Source organism: Aquarana catesbeiana, linkage group LG08 (assembly GCF_042186555.1).
Source record: "Aquarana catesbeiana isolate 2022-GZ linkage group LG08, ASM4218655v1, whole genome shotgun sequence".
Taxonomy (NCBI): Eukaryota; Metazoa; Chordata; class Amphibia; order Anura; family Ranidae; genus Aquarana; species Aquarana catesbeiana.
This window is the reverse complement of record NC_133331.1, coordinates 19,404,079-19,430,334: the sequence shown is the minus strand read 5'-3', so window position 1 is coordinate 19,430,334 and position 26,256 is coordinate 19,404,079. Positions and strand designations below refer to the sequence as shown.

Genomic DNA, 26,256 nt, shown 5'->3' with positions numbered 1-26,256 from the left:
GAATTGCTTGTACATGGTGGGGGCTTGAGCTCATGAAACGCTTGAACAATTTCTCATCCATAGAGGATGAGATGTTTTCATGTAACTGTTGAAGCTACAAGGAAGTTCCTACAGTCCAAGGGTTTCTGGGAGTTCATAAGTAAAGATTGTTATATCTGGATCGGGGATAGTAGTGACAAAGCTCAGGCCCATATGGATAAGGTTTAGATCCCTACAAGGCAAAGCCAGAGCTATAGATAGTGAAGGTTGGAATCCTTTTAAGGGTTTGGGAATCGGGGATTTAATTTTTATCTTGCAGCGGATCATAGTGAAGGAAGTTGAGGTATATATACTCATGTTGTTTTTGTTTCTATTCCTTCTATATGCCATGATGAGGTGCACCTGTTGCCTGATTGGACGCGTGACCAGAGCCTGAGCAGATGACCACATCTTCCCTGATGAGATGCCCCGAAGCCCGACCCACGTACAAGAGGATCCCAGACCGACCGGCGACTACTACAGCTCACCACGTCATCTCCAACAGAGTCTACATGTCAAGCCGTGTTTTACTTTTTATGGACTAAGAAGAAGATCAGGATTCATCGAGGGACACATGGGATCATATGACAAGAGGAGGGACTGTTGTGGAAAATGTTTTAATAATGTGTTGTCATAAGTCTCCCAGTGTCTGATCAACCACAGCCTGTTCTAAAGAACTGACTGGGGCAGATCGACGCTGGCTGAGACCTGTTAGGTAGTGGAAAACTTCCTGGTGTTTGGAGAGAGGGGTTTGCGGAGAGAGGACATGTCCGCCAGCAAAAGGGCCCCTGTGCAATGCACAGAACGATCGTCTGGTGGGGATGTGCTCGCTCTGCAAAGACATTATCTGTTTAGAGGTGTTTTGCTCTTGTCACCCCTGGTATGCCTGATCAACATGTTTGGAGTGCCATGACGTACACCTGCAGATGGTCTCCCATGCACGAGGAACTTTAGTCATCGTCATTTAGTATATTGTATCATGTCCTGTAGTAATTGGTTGTTTTGTGTTCTGTTGTTAAATCCTTATATGGTCACTCACATCCTGTGAGGTCACAAGCTTTGTAAGAGGTGTGTTTGGCTGTTGGAGGCTGAACCCTCGAGCTGTGGGACCTCCTATTGATATGCTAATAAAGTGGCTCACTCAGACAGCTGAGACAGGCTGGCTAGCAGTGTGTTTTTGGAACTTGAACGAGGAGGATGTGATGATTTGTCTAGTTGGTTGGATGGGGCACACACCAGAGGATGGATACGATCAAAAGGTGAGATGGTATTATATCATTTAGACGAAATTGTTATTATGATTAGAAACAGGAGATTTGGCTGTGTGCTTTGCGTACAACCAAATTTTGCTGACAGCCACCACCATGCTTCACAGTGGGGATGGTATTCTTGGTGTTATAGGCCTTGTTGACCCCTCTCCAAACATAGTGCTTATGGCTGTGATCATAAACTTCTATTTTGGTCTCGTTATTCCATATGACATTGTGTCAAGGTGTTGTCAGGCATATTGGACCTGGGCATTTTTGTGGCATTGGCGCAGTAAAGGCGTTTTTCTTACAACTCAACCATGTAGCTCATTTTTGTTCAAGTGTTGTCATATTGTGCTCCTTGAAACAACTGAACCATCTTTTTCCAGAGCAGCCTGTATTTCTCCTGAGGTTACCTGTGAGTTTTTCTTTGCATCCCAAACAATTCTTCTGGCAGTTGTAGCTGCAATCTTTCTTGTTCTACTTGACCTTGGCTTGGTATTAAGAATTCCCCAAACTTCCCACTTCTTAATAGGTAATTGAACAGTACTAACTGGAATAGTCAAGGCTTTGGATATCTTTTTATATCCTTTTCCATCTTTATAAAGTTCCATTATCTTGTTATGCAGGTGTTTTGACAGTTATTTTCTGCTCCCCATGGTTTAGTATCTAGCCTGCTCAGTGCATCCACATGAGAGCTAACAAACTCATTGACTATTTATACACAGAAAAAAATTGTTTTTGTTTTTTTTAAATTGGGATATTTATTATAGCAAAAAGTAAAAATGATTTTGTTTTTTTCAAAATTGTCGCTTTTTTTTTTGTTTATAGCGCAAAAAATAAAAACCGCAGAGGTGATCAAATACCACCAAAAGAAAGCTCTATTTGTGGGAAAAAAAGGATGTCAATTTTGTTTGGGTACAACTTTGCATGACCGCGCAATTGTCGTTTAAAGTGCGACAGCGCTGAAAACTAAAAATTGGTCTGGGAAGGAAGGGGGTGAAAATGCCCTGTATTGAACCGGTTAAGGGGAACCCCGCGCCAAAAATTTTTTAAAAAATGGCGTGGGGGTCCCCCTCAAATTTCATACCAAACCTGGATTTTAAGGGGAACCCCGCGCCCAAATTTAAAAAAAAATGGCGTGGGGTCCCCCCAAAAATACATACCAGACCCTTATCCAAGCATGCAACCTGGCAGGCCGCAGAAAAAGATGGGGGAGAAGAGAGAGCGCCCCCCCTCCTGAACCGTACCAGGCCACATGCCCTGAGCATTGGGAGGGTGCTTTGAAGTAGCCCCCAAAGCACCTTGCCCCCATGTTGATGAGGACAAGGGCCTAATCCCCACAACCCTTGGCCGGTGGTTGTGGGGGTCTGCGGGCAGGGGGGCTTATCGAAATCTGGAAGCCCCCTTTAACAAGGGGACCCCCAGATCCTGCCCCCCCGTGTGAAATGGTAATGGGGTACAAAAGTACCCCTACCATTTCACAAATACAATGTCAAATATGTTAAAAATGACAAGAGACAGTTTTTGACAATTCCTTTATTTAAAGTCTTCTTCTTTCCATCTTCTTCGGGTCTTCTTCCTTCCTTGGGTTACTTCCTCCAACTTCTACTTCCTCTGGTTCTTCCTCGGATCCTCTGCTTCTTGCTCCGGTGTTCCCATCCGGCATCTTCCTCCGCGGCATCTTCTTACCCGCTTCGTTCTTGGGCCGCTCCACATCCATGGGAGGCTCCCGCTGTGTGACGCTTCTCTTCTTCTAACACTTCTTATATAAAGGAGGGCGGGGCCACTTGGTGACCCCGCCCCCCTCTGATGCACGGGGACTTGGCAGGGACTTCCCTATGGCTTTCCCCCGTGACGTCAGAGGGGGGCAGGGTCACCCGTTACATAAAGCCAAACAACTATGTGATAATAAATGGCTTCATATGATCACTATGCAAAGTAATGCAGAGTATTCCAGAGTATTGCAGGGTATTGCAGAGCAATTCTTTAGTATTGCAGAGCATTGAAGGATGGCTGAGCATGGATGGATGAATGGCATTTGTCACAGAGCAGTGCTGTGAGCACTACACATCCAGCCCACAGCGCTGCTGCCGCCATCTGATCCCTCCCCCTCTCCTCTGACACTGTATCGACGGAGCAATCACATGTAAAAAAACCGGCGTCATGTCATGACGCCGGTTTGTTTACATGTGATTGTTCCGTCGAATGATCCATCACCAGGATCCGTGATGCGCTGGGTCCTCTGGACTCGCGGTCACGGATGTTCTCAGGTGCGCGCTTCAGGGGGCGCGCGACAGAGGGATTCTGGGAGGACATCATAGTACGCCCTCCCAGAGTTATCCAACCGCCCTGCAGCCGTCATTCGGCTATGGGCCGGTTGGTAAATGGTTAAAAAAATAATAATTTGCATTTATTTATTTATTTTTCACTTGGAGCCTGGAAAGCATTGCACCCACGATCAGCAAATCACAGGTGCCATGCTGGACTCCTGCAAACTTCTCAGTGTATCTGTTTGCTCGTACCACGTATGGGCAGACAGATACACACTGACCGGAAGAATGAAAGAACTACCAGAGTGCTCAACAGCGCCATGGTGGTTCATTGAAACGAAAAGCTGACAGCCACAAAGGATGTAGGTACTTGTAGCTTCCCCATTCCCAGTGGACTGTGAGTGAATTACGTGGCCAGGCAAGTGGAGCCCCGTTTGGCCACGTCTTTTTCATCTGGGGTGATGATGACTTCTAAGTCGAAACGCATCGAAACGCGTCGGAAGGATATGCTGAGACCACTGTCTTCTTTTATACAAGCGCTTGATTTTACTGCTAAACACGTGAGTGTATTTCCTTTGCTTTTTATGTATTAAAATTTCCATACGGAGTTACACTATATGCCTTCCTCTTTCTTTTAATGGTGGGGCTGACTGCCTATATCTACTGAGTCCATCCATACCTTACACTTGTTCGGAGGTCCATCTGGAGGTCATATCTGGATAGAGCATCTGATCCCCTTGGTATATTATACCACAAAGCTTGATTGACTCACTAGGTGTACACCTATTTGAGTTCAATCCCTCTGGTAAGCAGCTTCTGGTGTCTTTGGTGGTGGACCTACTATTAACTGTTATTACAGCATACATATTTGAAGTTAAAGACTGTCACTATATTATATCCACATGTGGTTGAGGATTATCATCACACATGACTGAAGCTTGTCACTGACTTTTTTCTTTTTTGGACATCACACGTCCAAGTTCCTCTGTTTATAGACATCACATGTCATAATAGAGGACTGCTTGGAGTATTTTTGAGCACATCATCTATTATTCACGTTTTCTGTACTCATATTATTTGTTATGGTTTATATGATCACATAAGCGCTGCACATTTCACCCAATTTGGGAGATCATGTGGACAGCTGATGTGGTGATCAAGAAGTCAGCTGTAAGCCTGGGACAGAAATGCTGCAATTACCAACCCCCCAACTGGAGGGCGTGTTTCAACTTTGGACAAAAAGGACCCTTGAGTATGGGAGATTCAAAGAGAATGCATGTATGTGGGTGTTAGACCAGTGAAGACCTCCTTCTTCCCCTGTTACCCTATTTTCCCTGTTCCCCTCTCCTTATTTATAAATGTAATGTATTGGTATCCCTATTGTAAGTAAATCGGACTCTTATTTTAAGAAAAAGTCATCCTTTTATTGGGAGCCAGACACCCCAAAAAGAGCACATTTTACATCCCTTATATCCACAAATCATATCAGCAAAAATGTAAAGTCTTCCAATGATTTTCAGCCCTACAGCTTTAGTGATCCAACTTACCTCTAGTGGAGATATGTCCCACATTGTGCAGGCAGCTGGATACAGGGGAAATTTTTACTGCGGGGGTGCCCTGTCTTCTTCCTCTCTCTGAACTTCTGGCAATGCAATGGTTAATGGGTTCGAGTCTCTGGGCTGAATTCCATAGAAAAAAGCTCCAGATGAGGACCCATCCCCTCCTCCCTCCTCACCCATAGAAAAGTCTCTTTTACTGCCTGCAACATGATCTATGGATGAGGCAAGTCAAATGAATGCAAGGATTCTCTCCCCCTTTCATTGATCATGTTGCAAGCAATGAAAAAAAAATTCCCCAATAAATGACGAGAGAGGAGAGGACAGGTCTTTGTTAGGAGCTTTTTCTAATGAATTCATCTCAGAGACCTGAATCTATTCACCATTGCATTGTGGGAAGTTCAGAAACAGGAAGAGGACAGAGCATCCCTGCAGTGAAGATTTCTACAGAATCCTTTATTACAGGTAAGTTAGGCCGCAAAAGCTATTGGGCTAAAAATCATTTTTAACCAAACTTCATCTTTAACCACTTCAGCCCCGGAAGAATTTACCCCCTTCCTGACCAGAGCACTTTTTGTGATTCGGCACTGTGTCGCTTTAACTGACAATTGCGCGGTCATGCGACGTGGCTCCCAAACAAAATTAACGTCCTTTTTTTTCCCACAAATAGAGCTTTCTTTTGGTGGTATTTGATCACCTCTGCGGTTTTTATTTTGTGAGGTATGAACAAAAAAATAGCGTCAATTTTGAAAAAAAACGCATTATTTTTTACTTTTTGCTAAAATAAATATCCCCAAAAAATATTTAAAAAAAACATTTTTTTCCTCAGTTTAGGCAGATACATATTCTTCTACATATTTTTGGTAAAAAAAATTGCAATAAGCATTTATTGATTGGTTTTCGCAAAAGTTATAGTGTCTACAAAATAGGGGATAGTTTTATGGCATTTTTATTGATAATTTTTTTTTTACTAGTAATGGCGGCGATCAGCGATTTTTTTTCATTATGGCGGCCACATCGGAGAATTTTGACACATTTTTGGGACCACTGGCATTAATACAACGATCAATGCTAAAAAATTGCATTGATTACTGTAAAAATGTCACTGGCAGTGAAGGAGTTAACCACTAGGTGGCGCTGTAGGGGTTAAGTGTGTCCTAGGGAGTGATTCTAACTGTGGGGGGGGATGGGCTGTGTGTTACACTACACTGATTGCCGCTCCCGATCACAGGGAGCTATGATCAGTGTCCTGTCACTAGGCAGAACAGGGAGATGCTTGTTTACATCAGCATTTCCCCGTTCTTCCTCACCGAGAGATGATTGTGGGTATCCCCACGGACATCGGGTCCACGGGTCCCGTGATCGCGCCCACGGAGCTCCCAGCAGGCGCATGCACGTCCGCCTCTTAAAGGGCAACATACAGGTACGTTAATCTGCCTGTACGAGCCCCTCTGCCACAGTATATCTGCGTGAGGCGGTCTGGAAGCAGTTAAGGTTAACTATAATCTGTTAGCTTTCACACAGTTCAACCACAGATTCTTTGCTCCTAAATATGATTTGTTAGTATGGGAAAACTATTTTTTATACGTCTGCGTTCTGTTTCAACAAATTTCAGTTTCGCTTTCAATTTAAAAAAATATTTTCACACTGTGCTGTTCATTTTGTAGGCAGTCCAGCTGCACTGGAGTCTAGATTTTTTAGTTTTATATACATTGTTCTATATCTGTAGGATAGAATAGAATCACCATTTTTAGATATACTTTTTTATATAGGTGTAGCACCCTCTACCTTTAGGTAGGTGCTAGAATAGGATTTTCTGGGTTTAAAACTTTCAGCTAGGCCTGTGCTTTAGGCTGGGCCTGGTTATTTTGATTTGGGACTGGGAGTGTTTGGTGTAGTGGTGGGTGTGACCACCTGTGCTCTGACTCAGAGGCGCCTCCCCTGCTTTCAGGCAGATTGTTCTGGAACAGAGGTTGGACCTGAGGTTTGAGTGGCAGGCAGCTCATGTAAGGAGCTCTGACCAATTACCATTTGGTATTGGCAAGGAGCAGGCCTCCCATATAAGCTGAGGTCACATGCTGCCAGGGAGGAGTTCGGATGGTGCAGGAAGAAGGAATGGAGTTATAGGAGGCTACCGCAGGGCGGTCCCTTGTGGGGGCGCGCCGGGCACGGAGGAGGGATGGAGGAGCTGCTAGGAAGTAATCCTTGATATAGATCTTCATCATGAAGTTGGTGTCAAGCTGCTGTGACCGGGGAACACAGGACTTGTACACAGAAGATGATCGGTAAAGCGGAGGAGAGTAGATCAGAGTTCTGTGACCAGGGACACAGAACTTGCCCTTAGGAGAAGGTCATTGTGAAAGAAGCAAAAGGAGAGTTGTCGAGAGTAGTGCAGAATGCTGTGGCCGGGGAACGCAGCATTTACAGTAATGGACTGGCTGGGAACAGTAGTCCGCCTATTTCCATATGTCAGGCCGTCGGGTAGAGGTACCGAGTATCTCTGGCCTGGTGAAGCACACTGGTGATACCATCCAAAAGACTGTGTAGCTACCAAACTCACTGAGCCATCGGGGAGAGGTTTTGCATGCCTCTGGCTTATTGATTTACTAAAGCCACATCATTCAAGATACTTTATCGCAGTAATAAAGTACTGTCTGAAAGCCGGAGTTATTCAGAGTGACCCCTTCTTGTTTCAATGGAAGTGAAGTAGCAATATCCAACAGTTTTGCAGTGGAGGATTTGTACAAGAGAAGTGTTATTCTGCAGGAGTCAGTGCAGAGGAGGAGGAGCAATAGTCTGCAGAGGAAGTGTGTAGAGGAAATAGACTGTGGATGTTAGAGGTGCATCATTTTTAAAGCTAAAGCTGCTAATCAATGCCTTATCAATGTGATGATAATACACTAAGTGCTATGGGCATCCCATATCTTCCTTTACCCCACCCAAGTTATCCCGCAATAAACGCAACAAAACCACGCAAATTACTGCTCATTGTCTCAAATGATATATGGGGGTCTGGCAGGAGGATGATTGGCGGATTGTTTGTCACGAATGCTCGTCATCATGGCTACATAGATCTTTCCCAAATGCTTCCCTCGATTTGGAAAATGCTGCCACAGCATTGTGACTTCCATCTTGACACTTTGCACCAATGTACAATTTCCTATTACTCTCAGATATTGACTATAAGCTATACCTCTGATTATTGATCTGTGAAGAGTTCTTGTTGCATGCAGTACTACATTCAAACCTTTGAGTTAAAATGTGCTATTTTATTTACCATTGTTGTTTATTGAGAAATCTGCAAATAAATATTAAAAATAAATATTACAACAAATTAATATCAAAAGTAAGTGAAAAGCTCAAATGTTTATATTGTAGCATATTTTAGAAATGATGCTGAAATCTGCAATTACTGGGGTAGTATTGGAATTTTCCTATAGGAATAAAGGACAGGGAGGGGTTGGGTAATGGCAAAAAAGAGATTGGAAATGAAACTGTAAATTTAACAAAGTAAAGGCATCATCCTATCAATATTGAAGAAGAATGATACAGATCATAATTACGGTACGTATACCACAAAATTACATAACTGGCAAAAGTGGTGAAAGTACTAATGATTACTCAAGAATATTAGATAATAAAAAAAAAAAAAAAAAAGAGACAAGAAAAAGTTTTCCTAGAAAAGGTATTATCCTGGAAATCTAGTGTCCATCAGCCTATATGTCTTGGAATTCGAGCCATACATAGTGAATGCTTTCGAAGGAGGTGTGTATGTTAACTATTAAGGCCAATGAGGGGGCTTCCTTTTGTTTCCAAGATCTTGCCAGTAACAGTTTTGTTGCTATCAAAGTATGTAGAAGGAAATATATCTTGTATGTGGAGGCCATGTGTAGATTTTAATGCTAAATAGTGCCATAGCTTGGTTGGGGATACAGGAGATGTGGGCGACAGAAGCAATAAATGAAATATTTATTTCCAGAAGAGGGACAATGCCAGAAAGTTCCATCAGATATGGTAAAGGGATCAGTTTTGTCCACAGTCTCACCAACCAAGTGGACAGTGTTTTCGGGAAAAGCACAGTACTAGCTTTTGAGGTGTAAACTAAAATGTGCTCATTTTTATCTTATGCTTATTGTAAAAGATTTTTCCAATTTCCTCCAGACCATAGAACAGGTACATGTTAGATTCTTAGATCATCTTCACTGCTCTCCAAGATCTCTAAAACCTGGGTGCAAATAACAACAGTTACCTGACCATGCTCTGGCCTTCTTCTTCCCATCCGCTTTCCTATTTGGTAGTGAAGGCAGCCATCCTGTTTGGTGACTGGCTATAAATACACTGCATACATATATACAGTCATGTACGAGTATTAATGAGGAAATACTGTATAAAAGCAAAGAGATAATGTCATCATTAAATTAATCAACACTCTCCAGTTGACTAGGGGGGGGAACACCCTAAAATGCATAACATTAAAGATGGTGCTGCTATAAGACCAACAAACAGAACCATAGATTACAGCGCACACATACAAATATGACATTTAAATCCTGCAAGGCTATTTAAAACAACTGAACATATACAAGAAAAATATGGGGATTTGGTCACACTATATGGTCACACAGTGCTTAAGCCCACTACTGCGTCAAAGTACCCCATTATCAGTGGGTTCTACATTATTCATAGAATGAAAGGTCCTGCATCTCAACCATGGGAGGAAAACTTCTCTTTATGAGAGAACTAAAAGGACTCCTCCTATAACACAGGTAGACACTGATAAGAGGTATTGGCGGGGGGGTGGGGTGCTTCCGCACTTGCCCCCCCTTGTGGACGCCCATGCTCCCTACTGCTGAAGCCACTGACCTCTGAGCCTGATCCCAGCCCGTGACATCTGGAGAACTCAATCTATCGCTACCCCCACTCCAAAGAGGAGGCATCCAAGAGCATGACCAGGTATCTGTTGTTACAGTTTGCACTCCAGGATTTTGTGATCTTGCAGAGCAATTAAGATGCTCTGAGGATGTAATTAGACCTTTTTTGAAATCATCTCTGTGTATTAGTGAGGATGACCTAAAAAACTCTTGCTGCAAATATATTTATTTAGATATCTTCCACTGTGACTTCTAAAACCATCACCATTCAGGAAAACATTCTCCGATTCACCAGAGACTGCTGGTATTCTATAAATATTAAATCTGTGAAAAAAAGAACAACACATAACATTACATAAAAAGTTTTCTGTTATTATATAATGATCACATACTGTATATAGTGATTTTCCATATATTTTCTTTCTATGCCTTTTTTATTCAGAACTAAAAAAATACAAATAAAAAATATTTCTGTCACGTGAATATGAAATACAGCATGTGAATATTTTGTATGCTCATATAAAACCAGCAGGTGGTGCTGTAGTCTCTTTTTACACTTTTAAATATTCATCCTTATCTCCTGTGCCAGAAGAAGTCCGTTTACAGAGCTCAGATCTCTAACAAAGAATATAAATTCAGCCCTGAAAATGCAGATCTAATATATGTTCTTGACAACAGATTTTGGAGAATCCACCTGTAGTCTGGATCTTATGATCTCTGAACAATCACTTAAAGTATAACTAAACTTTTTTCTTAGTTTTCGATGGAGTGTAGAGGGATTAGACCCCCTGTCAGGTTTTATTGCTGTCTGTACCCCCGTTAAGGAGATTCACCCTCTCTATTTTATCGGATTACCATTATTGTTGAAAGTCAAAACTAAAAGAAAATGCAAAATTTTGGGTTGTCCCCAGAAATGTAATAGATGAAAAACCTTCCAATGGGGACGCTGGTTCTGGTGACCTGGGGGGGGCCTGGGAATTCCCCTAATTTGCAGGGATTTCCTCTCACTTCCTGTTTGGCTATAGGACAAAGATGGCAAAGAAAATCTGGCAGGGGTCATAACCCTCCATTGCTCTATCCACATTGAAAAAAAATGTTGCCTATAGTTCTACATTAAGCTCTTTGGACGTACTACATACTCCAGAGAGTGAAGAGTTTAAAACAAGCTCCTGGCTGCAGTAGCAGCCATGAGCTTTTATTTTTTATCTTTTGTTCAGCCAGCAGCCGATGTCATGTAAAAGTGATGAGAATGGCAAGTGGGAGGAGTCTCCTCTGCTGTCTATGAAGCCAGAGTCGCTCAGCTCAGCTCAGTATTTCTGGTTTCAGAGCTGTCATTCCATCTGCTACAGCCAGGGGAGCAGCTAATTAAGCATGATCTGTGCTTAATTAGCTTGAATGGAAGGCAGGGGAGATATTAGGGATCTAACAGACCCCTGATATCTCAATAACGAGGGCCTGTCACCAACCCAATGCTATCGCATAGTGGCCTTGTTAGTAAAAAAATGTAAATTAAAAAAAAGTAAAAAATTAAAAAAAATATAATAAAGTATGATTTAAAAAAAAAAAAAAAAAAAAAAAAAAAAACAGGAAACCAACCTTGTCACCCTGCATAGTCCTTCAAATGCAAATGCGTGTATAGGGTGTGCACGTGTAAGTAAACTGTGATTGCACCACATGTTATATATCACCATGAAAGTCAACATGAGAGCAATTTATTAGGCCCATCATTCACAGTTGATTCTAAACAGATAACCTGTAAAGGATTTTAAAGTAAGTGTCTCCTATTGATCATTTTAAGTACCGTCATTTTGTGCCATTTTGTGGGTGCAAGCAATTTTGACGCTTGACGCATTTGGTATCTATTCACTCTAAACAACCTCGTCTTTTATTATTTACAAAATTGGGGATTAAATTGCTTCTGTGCAATAAAATTCATTTTAGTGTATTTTTTACTGAAAATTTAGATTTGATAAACAGTTGCTCTAGATTTTTTCTATAAAACCTCTGCATTCAGAAAAGATATAATGCTCTGGACCTTTTAAGTAATTGTATAGGTAAAAATGTTTTTTACAAATGTACAAAAAATGAAAAAATTGCTGTAGAAGGGGAACTAGTTAATAGTATCCCTGTGATTAGAAGTCATATGAAGCCTCTCTCTGTTTATCAGAGGAAATAAGTTCCCCACCAGTGTCAGACTGGGACCAGTAGGTCTGATAATAATGACTTTGTACTGGTTTCACTGATTAATTAGTAATGCACTGGAGGGGCTAAGCAAAGATTTGGCACACACTCCAATCTATGGCAAATTGTTTTTTTTATACTGGGGTCTTCAAAATACTTTGAAATATGTTGTACATGGAGGGGTGATTCAACAAACTAATGTAGAGCCAAACCTGAAATATTTGTTTTAGGTGTCGCTGATCTTTACAGTTTTAGGTGAGGAACTTACAATGTTTCTGAGTGTAATGTTCCATCGGTCCAAACCCAACCTGAGTCATCTTGTGTCCTACTCAGTCCAATCCAGTATTTGTTAAATTTCAGAAGATTTAAAAAGTTCTGCAAGACAGAAAGACAAATAACTGAAATATTAGACATTTTTTCCCATTTAAAAAATGCTTAGAACACATCACTGAACTGGAAACAACTCCAGTGTTGCTTTACACATAGGTGTTATTTATACAAGTATGGGTATCCATAAAACTTTAAATTGCTTGTACGCCCTTATATATACACATTGTGAAGTGAATGGCTGCAGCTGATACACAGAGATGAAATATATCCTCCTACATAAGTTGTACCTATTTATCTGCAGTCTTCTCTTGTCTACACCCATTAAAAATCCTGAATTTTAAAGCTTGTGAGCTCAGAAAAAAAGAGGGGGGGGGGGGCTGCTGAAGTTACACACCGCAAAGCTCAGTGAGGGGAGCTCTGAGAGCTGATTGGAGGGAAGGGAAACACCCCCTTCATACAGCACACATTAACAGAGCTCCCTCCCCTGCCACATTTTATCTCTTGGTGTCAGGAAAACTTGTCAGAAATGATTTGTGCTGATAGCAGAGGAATGAAGCAGCAGACAGAAATGACACTTAGTGCTTTTAATTGAGAAAAGCACACACTATAGAGGGCTGTGCTTTGTTCATATTTCATGTCTAAGGTTTACAACCACTTTAAAACTGAACTCCAGACTAAAGCTGGCCATAGATGGGTAGATTTTTTTAATTTTTGTTCAGCCAAAATAACTAACATATTCCTCCATCCACACAAGGTGGATGGAGGAATCCCCTTGTCAGGATATTGTATTCTGAGGGTAAAGACTCGCTGCTATCAGAATATACTGATCAGCAACTGCAGCCTGCAGCTGCTGATTGACAAAAGTTTTCTAACTTGCTCACTTAAAAGAAGCCGATCAAATGTTAGCAGGGGCAGATTCTGATACTTCTGTTAGCAGGGGCAGCAAAACACTGATTGAAGTTCAACTGGTTCCTACAATTCATCTATGGCCAGCTTTACCTTGTCCTTTCCTCCCATAGTACATAGCCCTCTCTAGTGCCCATAGATGGCGCTCTCCTATCCCTGCACACCCTGGATTCCACAATATGTTCCTAAGAAGGGGCCACATCTACCATAAGAACCACCCAACTTCCTGTGTGAATGACCACCACAGATATTGAAGAGCTCATATTGAACATAGTCCCAATGATAGCCCGGCCCTTACCATTGGTTGGTATGATAAATCAATCATGGCTGCCTGATATCATGTATAGGCACGGTTTGCATGCCCCATGTCGCACACGGGAGAGTTTTTTTTTTTTTTTAATTAGATCGACCTAAGAGCCAACCCAGTAAATGTGGTGATGTGAGCAGTCTTTTGTCTGGCCCCTCCCACATTACACACCCTTGAGCAGATAAGGAGAACAGTGCTAGACTGAGTAGCAGTGCAACTATGTACTGCACAGCATCCAGACTATGTACTGCACAGCATCCAGACTATGTACTGCACAGCATCCAGACTATGTAATGCACAGCATCCAGACTATGTAATGCACAACATCCAGACTATGTAATGCACAACATCCAGACTATGTAATGTACAACATCCAGTATGGTACAAGTATGGTACAGTCCAGCATACAGCGTGCGGCCATCTAGAGTAGTGGTTCTCAACCCCGTCCTCAAGTACCCCCAACAGGCCATGTTTTGGGAATTTCTATTAGATAAAATGGCTGTCCAAAATACCAAGCCATTGACTCTGATTTAAAGCACCTGTGCAAGATAAAGGAATCAGAAAACATGGCCTGTTGGGGGTACTTGAGGACAGGGTTGAGAACCTCTGGTGTAGATTATGTAAGGTACAGCACAAAATACAGAGTTCAGCAGTATGTAATGTACTAAATATTGTATAGAGCTCAGTGGTCTACATTATTTACTATACTGCATGCAGTGTAAGGAGTATGTAATGCAGGGGTCTTCAACCCCCGGTCCCTGGCCCACTACCGGGCCGTGGCGCTTCTGCAGCCGGGCTTAGGGTTGCCACATCATCCCTTTAATCCAGGACATATATGAATTCCATAGGTTCTGAGGCTAATTTAATGCAGATAAGGCACCAAGTGAGTTTAATTACCACCTTAATCAGCCACAGAACCTGTGTAATTAATGCATGTCCTGGATTAAAGGGATGATGTGGCAACCCTAGCCGGGCTGCGAGTGCGGGTCGCATGTAAGAGACATGCTGGGCTGCCAGCATAAGAGCGCTGGGTGGATGGAAGAAACGAGTGGGCGGACAAGCAGAGATAATATCTCTCCACCCCCCGCATCACCGCTCTTCCACCCTCAAAACCAGTGCTCTGTGTCAGTGTCGGAGGTTGCGGCGGGAGCAGAGAGATGACATCATCTCATACTGCCCGCCCCGTATCACCGCTCTCATGCTGCTCCTCGCTCGCTGTGTGAAAACAGATTCTGTTCAGCGGTGCAGATTGCCTGCCCCCCCCCCCCGGACAGCTAACCAGGAAAGGCTGAAGGGTGGAGCCAGAGAGTGACAGCCGGAGGAGTTCCAGACCCTCCCTCTGCCAGGTGAGACTGGCTGCAGCATGAGGAGGGAGACATCCAGAGGGGTGATCCCACAGAGATATGACGTCATCAGTGACAGGTGAACTGTGTGTGGGAGTACAGGTGGGGTGTGCTGGGACTTGTAGTTCACCCCCTCAGCTGTCTGCCTGACAGACCCTAAGGGGTGCTCCACTTACTCCACATCTGCTGACAGGCAAAGTGGCAAGTGAGAATCCACATCTTGTGGCAGTAAGCGTGGCAGGCGATGTGGCAAGTGACTATCCACATCTGGTAGCAGGCGACAGGGGCAGGTGACGCACTCAGAGCTCCCACTGATTCTACATTGTGGTGAGTTGAACTATTTCATTTATTACTACAATGTAATAATAGAAATAATGTGCTTCAATCACCCTGACACCATATCAAGCATGGTGCCAGGATGATTGAAGCGCTAACACCAGCCATGGCCTGCAAAAAATTATGACCCCCCCCAATCCCCCCCCGCCCGGTCCTTGGCACAATTTTCTTTTACGCAGCCGGTCCCCGGTGCCAAAAAGGTTGGGGACCACTGATGTAATGGACAGGGAGTTTTACAAACTGCAGCATAAGGTGTAGCATTATATACACAGTGTACCTTCAGATGTGTGTGTGATGTACAGCACAGTGTACATAGTGCAATGATCCAGAAAATGTGACATACACATTGGTATACACAGTACAGAGTGGAGTGCTCACAGAGTGCAGCTCTAAGGAGTATTTAACATACAGCAAACAATTGCAGTCTTATTTAAAGTGGTGGTGGCACATGACATGGACAGTAGGCTCAGAAGTCAATCACGACCGTCCAATAGGGGGTACAGGCAGCCCTCTGATCGAGGTAGTAATATATCTTTGTGACCCCTACACACTGTATATAAAACTATGTAGTGTTCTATGTATAGAGTGTAATAGAATTGTATTATGATCATGTCCAGTGGAGGGTCATGTTGGAGGTGTAGTGTTCTATGTATAGAGTGTAATAGAATTGTATTATGATCATGTCCAGTGGTGGGTCATGTTGGGTGGTGTAGTGTTCTATGTATAGAGTGTAATAGAATTGTATTATGATCATGTCCAGTGGTGGGTTATATTAGTGTTCTATTCTGGTATAATGGATAATGGAATTGTATATTGATCATGTTGAGTGTGAGGTGATGGGTAGAAATGGGTTTATATTTACTCACCAATTCTTTTTCATTATCAATAATTGCCAGGGATGAATTGTGTGATTTGCAGAAGTTCTGGCTGTTCGTCCATGTATCCCTCTGGACTGAGATATAGTAACATTTTCCCTCGTATAAGATCCAACCATCCTTACACTGCACATCTGTTGAACTGTTTACCACTTTTCTTTCAGGTGTGTCTCCTATAAATAAATGAAATTGTTTGTTTTAGCAATTTTTTTTACTTATGAACTAAAATACTAATGTTATTAGAAAATTACAAAAGGATATTACAAATATATAAACAGAAATACCAAACAAATAATCTTTGTATAACGAAATGTTAGAAAAATTGGGCCTAATTAGAGGTGAAACGCCCAATCAGAAAGTAGTAATGGCAATACTGATGAAGGGCTGTGTCACCTCCAGTAAAGATATATACTATACAGTATATGCATCAATTTTTTCTTTTTTGTGGGTAGAGTGACAAGGGGTTAGGACATTTAATTTGCTAAGTCTTATGCCGCGTACACACGGTCGGAATTTCCGACAACAAATGTTCGATGGGAGCTTGTTGTCGGAAATTCCGCCCGTGTGTAGGCTCCATCGGACTTTTTCCGTCGGAATTTCTAACAACAAAAATTTGAGATCTGGTTTGGTTTTGAGATCAAATTTTCCAACAACAAAATCCGTTGTCAGAATCTCCGATCATGTGTACACAATTCTGACGCACAAAATGTCCACGCATGCTCGGAATCAAGCAGAAGAGCCGCACTGGCTATTGAACTTCATTTTTCTCGGCTCGTCATACGTCTTGTACGTCACCGCGTTCTTGACGTTCGGAATTTCCGACAACTTTGTGCGACCGTGTGTATGCAAGACAAGTTTGAGCCAACATCCGTCTGAAATCCAGGATTTTGTTGTCAGAATGTCCTATCGTGTGTACGCGGCATATGAGTGCTTTCACACTCACAGCGCTCTATTTTTAGCGCCACTTTACCGTCGTTTTAGCAGCGCTATTCAGCCGCTTTATTGAAAACAACAATTTTTCATCATTCAATTTATATTGGTGTCGGACATTCTATCACAAGGACTATTTTCACAAATTATTTGTTTGATTGATTAATTTTCAAGCGCGGGTGGGAAAAAGTCAAAACGAATGGATGAATGATCATGAAAGGAAAAGAGAAGGGAAAAAAAAAAAAAAAAAAAAAAAAAAAAAAAAATATCATGATGAAACCTTTTTTGTATATTTGCTTTATTTGTGTAGTTCACTTATAGCTGCAGCTTTATGTTTTAGACTTCTAGCACAGTTTTTTTGTTTTTATTCAGCCGCTAGCGGGATGCTTTTAACCCCCACTAGGGCACGAAAAAGGGCTAAATCCACCCACAAAACGCTGCTGCAGCTGCGTTTTGCCGGCGGTATCGCAGCGCTGCCCCATTGATTTCAATGGGGAGGAGCAGTGTATACAACGCTCCTACAGCGCTGCAAAGAAGCTGCTGGCAGGATTTTTTGTGACGCCCTGCCAGCGCAGCGCCTCAGTGTGAACGCACTCGGGCTTTCACACTGGGTTTGCAGCTGAGGCTTTTTTCAGGCGCTATGCAGGCGCTATTTTTAGCACTGTAGCGCCTGAAAAATGCCTCAGTGTGAAACGGGTCTTATATCTGTCTATTTCTCCTATTGGGAAATGTGGCCTCTCTATTTGTCTTAGTAACATTATTCCTGGGACAGAAAGTTTTAGGAAATGCATAATTGAGTTGTCACCAGAGCAGTAGGTGTGGGGAAATCCAAGTGAACCCCTCTTCTCTCTATGAGGGTAATTCCTCTCACTTTGCAGAGATTTTCTCTCACTACTTTTCATGTGTCTGTTGACAAGAAGTGAAGGAAAAAATCCCCAATGGAACACAGGTGGAAAACCAAAGTTAAACTGACAGGGATATTAAAGTGGAGGTCCACCCTGAAAAAGAAAATTGCACAAAAAAATACCTAAAAAAATGGAGGAAAAGAAAAAAAAAAAAAAAATTTTTTTACTTATGTGAAATGGCTGTTGCTAGGCATTCTTCCTAATCTGCCTCTTCCTACGCCGCGGTGATGTTGTCTCTTCTCCTCATCGCGTCGTCTTCTGGGGAATGGGGCTCGGTGTGTTCTGGGAACTGTGTGTGTCCCACAACACATTGCGTCCCATTCACAAAGCGCTGCGCGACTCACGCATGCGCAGTAGGAAACAGGCAGTGAAGCCGTCAGGCTCCACTGCCTGTTTCCCTTAGTTAGGATGGCGATGCCGGGATCCGAGAGCCGAGGAACGGGTCGGCCTCGGGTGGCCGACATCACGGGCACCCAGGACAGGTAAGTGTGCTTATTTACAGTCAGCAGCTACAATGTTTGTAGCTGCTGACTTTTAATTTTTTTTTTTCCCGGCCGGAATCCCGCTTTAACTTTTTTGTACTCTAACACTGAAGGAAAAGAGTAGATACTGCATATACACTTAAAGCGGAGGTTCACACAAAAATTGAACCTCCGCTTTTCGGAACCCTCCCCCCCTCCAGTGTCACATTTGGCACCTTTTTTTGGGGGGGGGGGGGTGCAGATACCTGTATAATACAGGTATTTGCACCCACTTCCAGGCATTGACTCCCAAGGGAGTCTACGCCTCTTCCCGTCCCCCTGCACTGTCTGCTGGGACTCACACTGGTCCTAGAGACAGTAGGGACCATTCAGATTGTGCAGCTGGACTCGCGCATGCGCAGTAGGGAACCAGGAAGTGAAGCCGCAAGGCTTCATTTCCTGATTCCCTTACCAAAGATGGCGGTGGCAGCATCCGAGGACCGAGAGACGGTTTGGCGTCAAGTGCCGACACCGCGGGCGCCCTGGGCAGGTAAGTGTCCATATTTTGAAAGTCAGCAGCTGTGGTATTTGTAGCTGCTGGCTTTTAAAAAAAAAAATTTTGCGGGACTTCCGCTTTAAGGCTGGGTTCACACTATTGCGAATTGGATGTGGAGTCCTTGCATTCAATTTGCAATAGCAGGAGATTTTGACTGGCTCTCTATGGAGATGGTTCACATATCTCTGATGCGGCTGCGGTGCAAATTTGCACAGGGGTCCTGTGAGTTTTTTGATCCGTTTCAGGTCCAAATTCAGCCCAAAATTTGGGCTGAAATTGGACCTGAAACTGTGAACCAGGATGCACCGGTCCCCCTGCTGTGAGCCGCACGCAGCGATAGTGTGAACCCAGCCTTAAAGAAAAACTGTCTGGGATCTGTACTCAGGGCCGTTGATGAGGCATTACAACTGGTCCTGTTGTACTGGGCCCAGGCCTTATCAGCTAAACAAGGGGGGCCCGGGGCAGCTTTATTGTTTATTTCAGCCTAAATGAATACATTGATTTTATTATACCACACCCCTACTCCTACTTGCTTACCAGGGCTTAAATTACATTTCCCTGGGCCCCATCATGTCAACAGGGGGGCCCAGGAGGTGGGAGCAGAGGAGGGAATTTTTTTTTTCATTTCCGGGGTGTAGGCAGATAAGGTCAGTATTGCGGTTCTGCTGCATCTTGGGGTGGGGGGGGGGGCGTCAGGAAGGCTGTACAGGCCCCATGATATAGCAGCCATGTTGGTATTATGTAGGAATCTGAATCCTCTAATTAGTGATGCTAGTGCAGCCTGAACTCTCAGTGATGGGTGTGTGTACTGTTATTTTCTCCTTGCCAGAGCAGAACGGTCAGCCCAGAGTCTGACAGAGGGTCCCCATAGAGGCTGACCTGTCTCTTACCAGAGCTCAGAGTTGATAACTGATATTATCCAGGCTGCTGGAGAATGGTAAAATGAAATTAATTAAACCTTTAGCTTTCTTTCATGGAATTCTGAGAGCATCTATGAGGTTTTTCGGTATCTGCTACTAGAAGCAAACTCATGCAGAAAAAGGAGAGTCTCTATGAGGACCTAACAGCCTGACACTTATCATGACACCCCTAACCTGACAGGGAGAGAATACAAGTAACCAAATATTAGACACTTCCTGAAAGGCAGGGCTGCATCATTAAAACAATTCCAGAATGAGTATTCATATTATTACAAATGCCCATTATTGACGGGTTCTCCCTGATAGAATTGCTCAGTAATTTCCATTGTATTGATATAAAAAGGTGACATGTTGACTAGTCAGTCCGCCTACAACTATTATTTCAGCTGAGAGTAGATGCCGACATGTCACATCACACATTGAGAAGGCATTAAATCGCATTCAAGCAAAATCCAGTTTTCTTTACATTTTCTTTGTACATGACTGGGTGTTCTTTTCAAAATGATTCTTCACTTTGTTCCACCTCATTCACTGAGATAAATGAAAATTCAATTTAAAAGTGAGCACACCCTTTAATAAATCTATAAATTGGGGACACTGTATCTGTTGTGGGCTCAAGTAGTACAAACTGTGAAAATACCTGGTAATTTTTCCAGACAAAGAATCTTATATCTGTCATACAAACTGCTATATTGTGTACACTACAAGCCCCATCAACCCACCATATATTGGAGGAGAACAAAGGCAGATATGTTTGTAGTCCAGCCTGTGTGATCACCATGGCTCCTTCTATAGTTACAATGGAGAATAAGTCTAGACATGAAGTGTCGGGGAGAGTGTTATTTGCAGGATCACCAAGTAAAAATAAAAAAAATTAAAAACTGAAAAAAGAACCAAATACAGCCTCACACTCAAGAACTAGAAAGCTGCAATATATAATTTTTGTTTGTTTTTGGGATTGGATATATTTTAGGGTCCCTAACAGGAGGACCAGGCTAAAGCCGGCCGTACACTAGTAGAAATCTGTTTGAAATGTTTTAAAAATGTTGGTACAATTTTCAAATGGTTAGTCGGGTCAAATCATTCATCTTCAACCAAAGTAATAAGAAAATCTGAGGGAGCAAGATGGAAAAAAATTTTTGGACTAACACATTTGTAACAGTAAATGTGCTTTCCATTTGGGAAAGTCCATTCATTCCAATATTGAATGTTAAAGTGATTGTTACTTTTTATAAAAAAAAAGACTTTACAAACATTTTATACTCACCTCCTCTGTTGCAGTGGATTTGCAAAGAGCAGCCCAGATCCTCCTCTTCTCGGGTCCCTCTTCATCTCTCCTGGCCCCTCCCTCCTGTTGAGTGCCCCCACAGCAAGCAGCTTGCTATGGAGGCACCCGAGCTGAGCAGCTGCTCTGTGTGTCCGTTCAGACATGTAGCCGAGGCTTGGCTCTGCCCCTCTCTCTCCTCATTGGCTCACTGATCTTGATTGACAGCGGCGGGAGCTAATGGCACCTGTTGCTGTCTCAGCCAACCAGGAGGGAGAGTTCGGACAGACGATTCTCTCATGCAACATTGCTGGATCGAGATGGGCCTCAGGTATTAAGTATTAGGGGCTGAGGGGTGCTGCTGCACACAGGAGGTTTTTTATCTAAGGGCCCTTTCACACTGGGGCGGTTTGCAGGTGCTATTGCGCTAATAATAGCGCCTGCAAAGCGACCTGAAACAGCTGCTGCTTTGTCTCCAGTGTGAAAGCCCCGAGGGCTTTTACACTGGAGCGGTGTGCTAGCAGGACGGGAAAAAAAGTCCTGCCAGCCGCATCTTTGGAGCGGGGAAGGAGCGGAGTGTATACATTGCCCATTGAAATCAATGAGACAGCGCGGCTATACCGCCGGCAAAGTGCCTCTGCAGAGGCGCTTTGCGGTGGTTTTTAACCCTTTCTCGGCCACTAGCGGGGGTAAAACTGCCCTGCTAGCAGCTGAATACCGACGGTAATGCACCGCTTTACCGCCGACGCCGCCCCAGTGTAAAGGGGTCTAAATGTAAAGAATGCATTAAGATAAAAAAAAATTCTGCCTTTACAGCAAACTAAAATTTTAAAGACTTTGGAACAACATTTATCAAGTCATCAAATGTTCTGAGAATTTTCAAATATTTTTTAGAAAATTGGTAAATCTACTAGTGTATGGGCAGTTTAAGATTTCCAAGCTATGAAAAATGGAAAAAAGGTGGCACAATCCACCAGATTCTATGCACAATTTAGACACTTTCATGTGGGTGTAGCGTTTCTTCATATTTCTAAAATTTGCATTTATTTTTTTATTATAGGTACTTATATTCCTCCAGTGGGGTTCCTCAAGCAAGGAGCAATTTCTGCCTCTCAGATAACCCTAGCCAGGGGTCACATCTCCACATAGAGTGTTAATTGGAAGAACAGCGTGCTTAATCCAAGCCAAAGTGGCGTGCCTCCCCTTGATGGTTCCATCCTGAAAGGCCCCGACCGGGTTAAGGTCGCAAGCTCTTCCAAGCTTGCCATTTGGTAAGCGCGCATTTTTACTATCACAGTGGTGTGGTGAAGGACTTATTGATTTCCATTTATTCACGCTTCTTCTTTTTACCATCCATGATTGGTTTTGGAATAGGACGGTCCAGCTGTTTTTGTAATCCATGAACTTGGAGCCTATCCCAATTTTTGGGCTTAATATTTTCACATTTTTTGTTTTTGGTTTTATCATATAGAACTTTTTTATCACAGCGCTGCTCCTCTTGTATTTACTTATATTGCGCTGTCAATTTACGCAACACTTTACATATATTGTACATTCACATCAGCCCCCCCCAAGGAGCTTACAATCTAAGGCCCCTAACTCATAGTCATGCTATACAACATATACTATAATCTACCAGCATGTCTTGAGGAAACCCACACAGGCACATACAAGGATATACATATACAGTGTACTATTATATGTATCAGTTTTGTAAGGATTGAAACTGCTTTTTGAAACATTGATTTTTCTTTTTTTCAGATTCTGCCTTGTTTACTTATTAGTAAAAAATGAGTACTTACCTCTCACAGACAGAAGAGCAGCAAGGATGATGATCACAGTTACTGATATTGCTGCTCCAACTATAACACAGAGCGAAGGAACTGTGTGTGATCTGAGTTTCTGCCAAATTCCTAAAAACAATACAGAGATCAGACATTAGAGGAACATAAAATCTGATATTTATCATTCTTTGTGTAGAAATCAGACAGAACATAATAGAGTCACAGATGAACACTTCTGAGTGAATGGAGTTCAGTGTCCACTGCTTGTATGGTATACAGAGGAAATCAACCTACACAGCTGCTATGGATGGAGCCCCCCCTCCTGAGACCTGCAATCACCACCTGCAAGATTTTCTGGCTCCTCACCATGTTACTACTTTATCTCTACAGCCAGCATGTACTCATTACTGTGCCAGGACATCAGACCTGTGCTAGCACTTACAGGTCTTGCTTTTTTCCCCCAGCTCGTGACAGGACAATGAATGGAGAAGCAGTGGGCCTATGAGCTCATCTCTCACTTTCCTCTCTCCTTCTATCAGCCTATGAGAACAACTGATTGGCTTATTGTGTCTCTTCTCCATTTCACAGTCTTAGCTCTGCTGTGCAGGGACTCTAATGCCGCATACACACGGTCGGACTTTCCGATGGGAAATGTTCGATGTGAGCTTGTTGTCGGAAAGTCCAACCGTGTGTATGCTCCATCCAACATTTGCTGTCGGAATGTACGGCCACAAATGTTTGAGAGCAAGTTCTCAAATTTTCTGCCAACTTCACTTTGTTGTCGGAAATTCCGATCGTGTGTACACAACTCCGTCGCACAAAAGTTCACACATGCTCGGAATCAAGCAGAAGGAGCCGCACTGGCTATTGAAATTCCTTTTTCTCGGCTCGTCGTACGTCTTGTACGTCACCGTGTTCTGACGTTCGGAATTTCCAAAAACATTTGTGTGACCGTGTGTATGCAAGACAAGTTTGAGCCAACATCTGTTGGAAAAAAATCCACGGTTTTGTTGGTGGAAAGTCCGATTGTGTGTATACGGCATAAGAGGCTGATACCAGGTAAAATTCAAATATTTACGTTTCTTACATTAAAGGAAATACACTTAATGATGTATTAATGAATGGAAATCTGCAATCATTTGTGTCATATATTTCTATTATTTAGCCTCAAAGTGATTGTAAAGTCTCTTTTTTTTATAGGTAAAAATAACAAAACACTTCCCTGCTCTGTGCAGTTTATTTTGCACAGGTCAGCCCTGATCCTCCTCTTCTCAGGTCTCTCTTTGGCTCTCCTGGTCCCTCCCTCATGTTCAGTGCCCCCACAGTAAGCAGCCTGCTATAGGGGCATCAGAGCCTCCTTTCTCTCCTCATTAGCTGACTGACTTTGATTGACAGCAGCGGGAGCCAATGGTACCGTGCTGCTGTCTCAGCCAATGAGGAGGGGAGTCCCAGGCAGCCAAGACACTCCTACAACATCGCTGGTACTAGAGGGAGTTCAGGTACGTATTGGGGGGGTGAGAGTGGCTGCTGCACACAGAAGGCCTTGTATCTTAATGCATAGTATGACTCTACAATCCACTTTAAAGGAGCTTAGTGGGAAGGAAAATGTTAGAGTCACGCACATATAATCTGCACACTGTTCCCCAGAGCAGAGTTTGGCATAGTGACAATCTAATCACACATGATGCTTTGTCTCCTGGGCTTTTCTCATCCATTGCAGTCAAATCACTTGTATGTTGCCAGAGCTTCATTTTCTTGCTTCATAGAAACCTTCAGTAGGTGAAGTAGAGGTTGCATTGCTGACCACCTTCTGAAAATGCTGTTTTCCTAACTGTATACCTTTTTTTTAGGACAAGCATGAAGTCAGCGAGGTCAAAATTGGTCTCTGTACTTCTTCATTGTTCTGGTTTGAAGACAAAAGGTCTGCCAGACAGCCAGGGGCGCAGCATTTTTAGGAGACCAGCAGTGACATCCTCCACTCTGTCTCCTCTTTGCTTTTGAGCCAGTTCTCCACCACATTTGCTAAATCATTTTTCTACTATGCTGAAAAATGGTTTGTAATTTGACATGCAAGTCAGAACACATACAGCTGAATGAGTCAGAGGAGGGACATTTCCATCCCTCTCCAGCATGGCAGTTCTGCTTTGAGTCTTAGGGGATGGATCATAGAAGTCATACCAAGCAGTCTCCCCCTGCAGAACGTTTTCACAAACTTTGTGAGACCTTAGGGATATACAAGCTCCATACATTATCTCCTAAAGGTCTCAATGAGAGTTGTGCGCTCACAGTATTGTGAAAAGTACTAGTTACTTACCGGTAACTGTCTTTCTGGGAAATCTTCCAGGAAGGCACAGCTGAGAGATGAGAGGCTCCTCCCCACAGGAAACACAATCAATAGCTGTTTTAAGTCCACACCCTTCCCCCTGATCCTCAGTTTGTAGAGAAGTAACTCCTGAACCTGGTTCACAAGGGAAATCATTCCTCATAGGCACTCACCTTCTAGTGTTCTAAAATTTTCCCTCCTCCAACGGGTGGGAAGTAGGCCTGCCGTCCTGGAAGATTTCCCAGAAAGACAGTTACCGGTAAGTAACTAGTACTTTTCTCAAGTCATCTTCCAGGACGGCACACCTGAGAGGATAATCAAGTAGCTCAGGCCTACCTTTAGGGTGGGACCACTGCAAGACCCTCTTGGCGAACCTCGGTTCTGCAGTGAGCTTTACCTTTACTCCATATGCTTGATGAAGGTATCTTAGCTGGATCATGCGGCTGATCTGCCGGTCTACTCCACTGGTGTCCCTGCCTTCTCTGTTTCAGATGCAGGATCTAGGTGGAGTGGGCTCTTAAAGATGGAATCAGAAAACATGTTAAACTTGTAGGTTATCAATGTTGTCTGTCACACATCTACCAACAATGGCCTATTCTGCCTATAGGTGCTGTTTAGAACCACTAAAAAGATTAATCGGAGATCTGTGTTGTAAGACAAGGACACTACATTGATCCATAAGGGGGCCTGTCTTAACACAACCCTGTCCAGGGAAATAAAACTGCCAAAAAAGGGGGGCCCCTGACAGACAACCCCTTTTTGTTCATTTTTAGCTTTACGTCAAAGACTGAAGGGAAACCTACTTAAGGGAAATAGATTAACAAAAACTTAATCCCTGGGTTTAAGGCATGCCCAATCTATAGTTTTACT

General features: G+C 43.1%; 1 protein-coding gene across 3 annotated transcripts in view; it reads right to left on the bottom strand.

Moving 5' to 3' along the window:
- Window positions 1–8,361: 8,361 nt before the first annotated feature.
- LOC141105623 (C-type lectin domain family 2 member D-related protein-like) overlaps window positions 8,362–26,256 on the bottom strand; it is a 55,433-nt gene continuing 37,538 nt past the window's right edge. For all 3 annotated transcript variants that reach the window (XM_073595582.1, XM_073595580.1, XM_073595583.1), the window contains 4 exons: window positions 23,082–23,192; window positions 16,235–16,416; window positions 12,415–12,521; window positions 8,362–10,289 (listed from right to left, as the gene is read on the bottom strand). In XM_073595582.1, coding sequence (XP_073451683.1) covers window positions 10,151–10,289; window positions 12,415–12,521; window positions 16,235–16,416; window positions 23,082–23,192 — 539 coding nt within the window. In that variant the 3' untranslated portion in view covers window positions 8,362–10,150. The remainder of the gene's footprint in view (window positions 10,290–12,414; window positions 12,522–16,234; window positions 16,417–23,081; window positions 23,193–26,256) is intronic.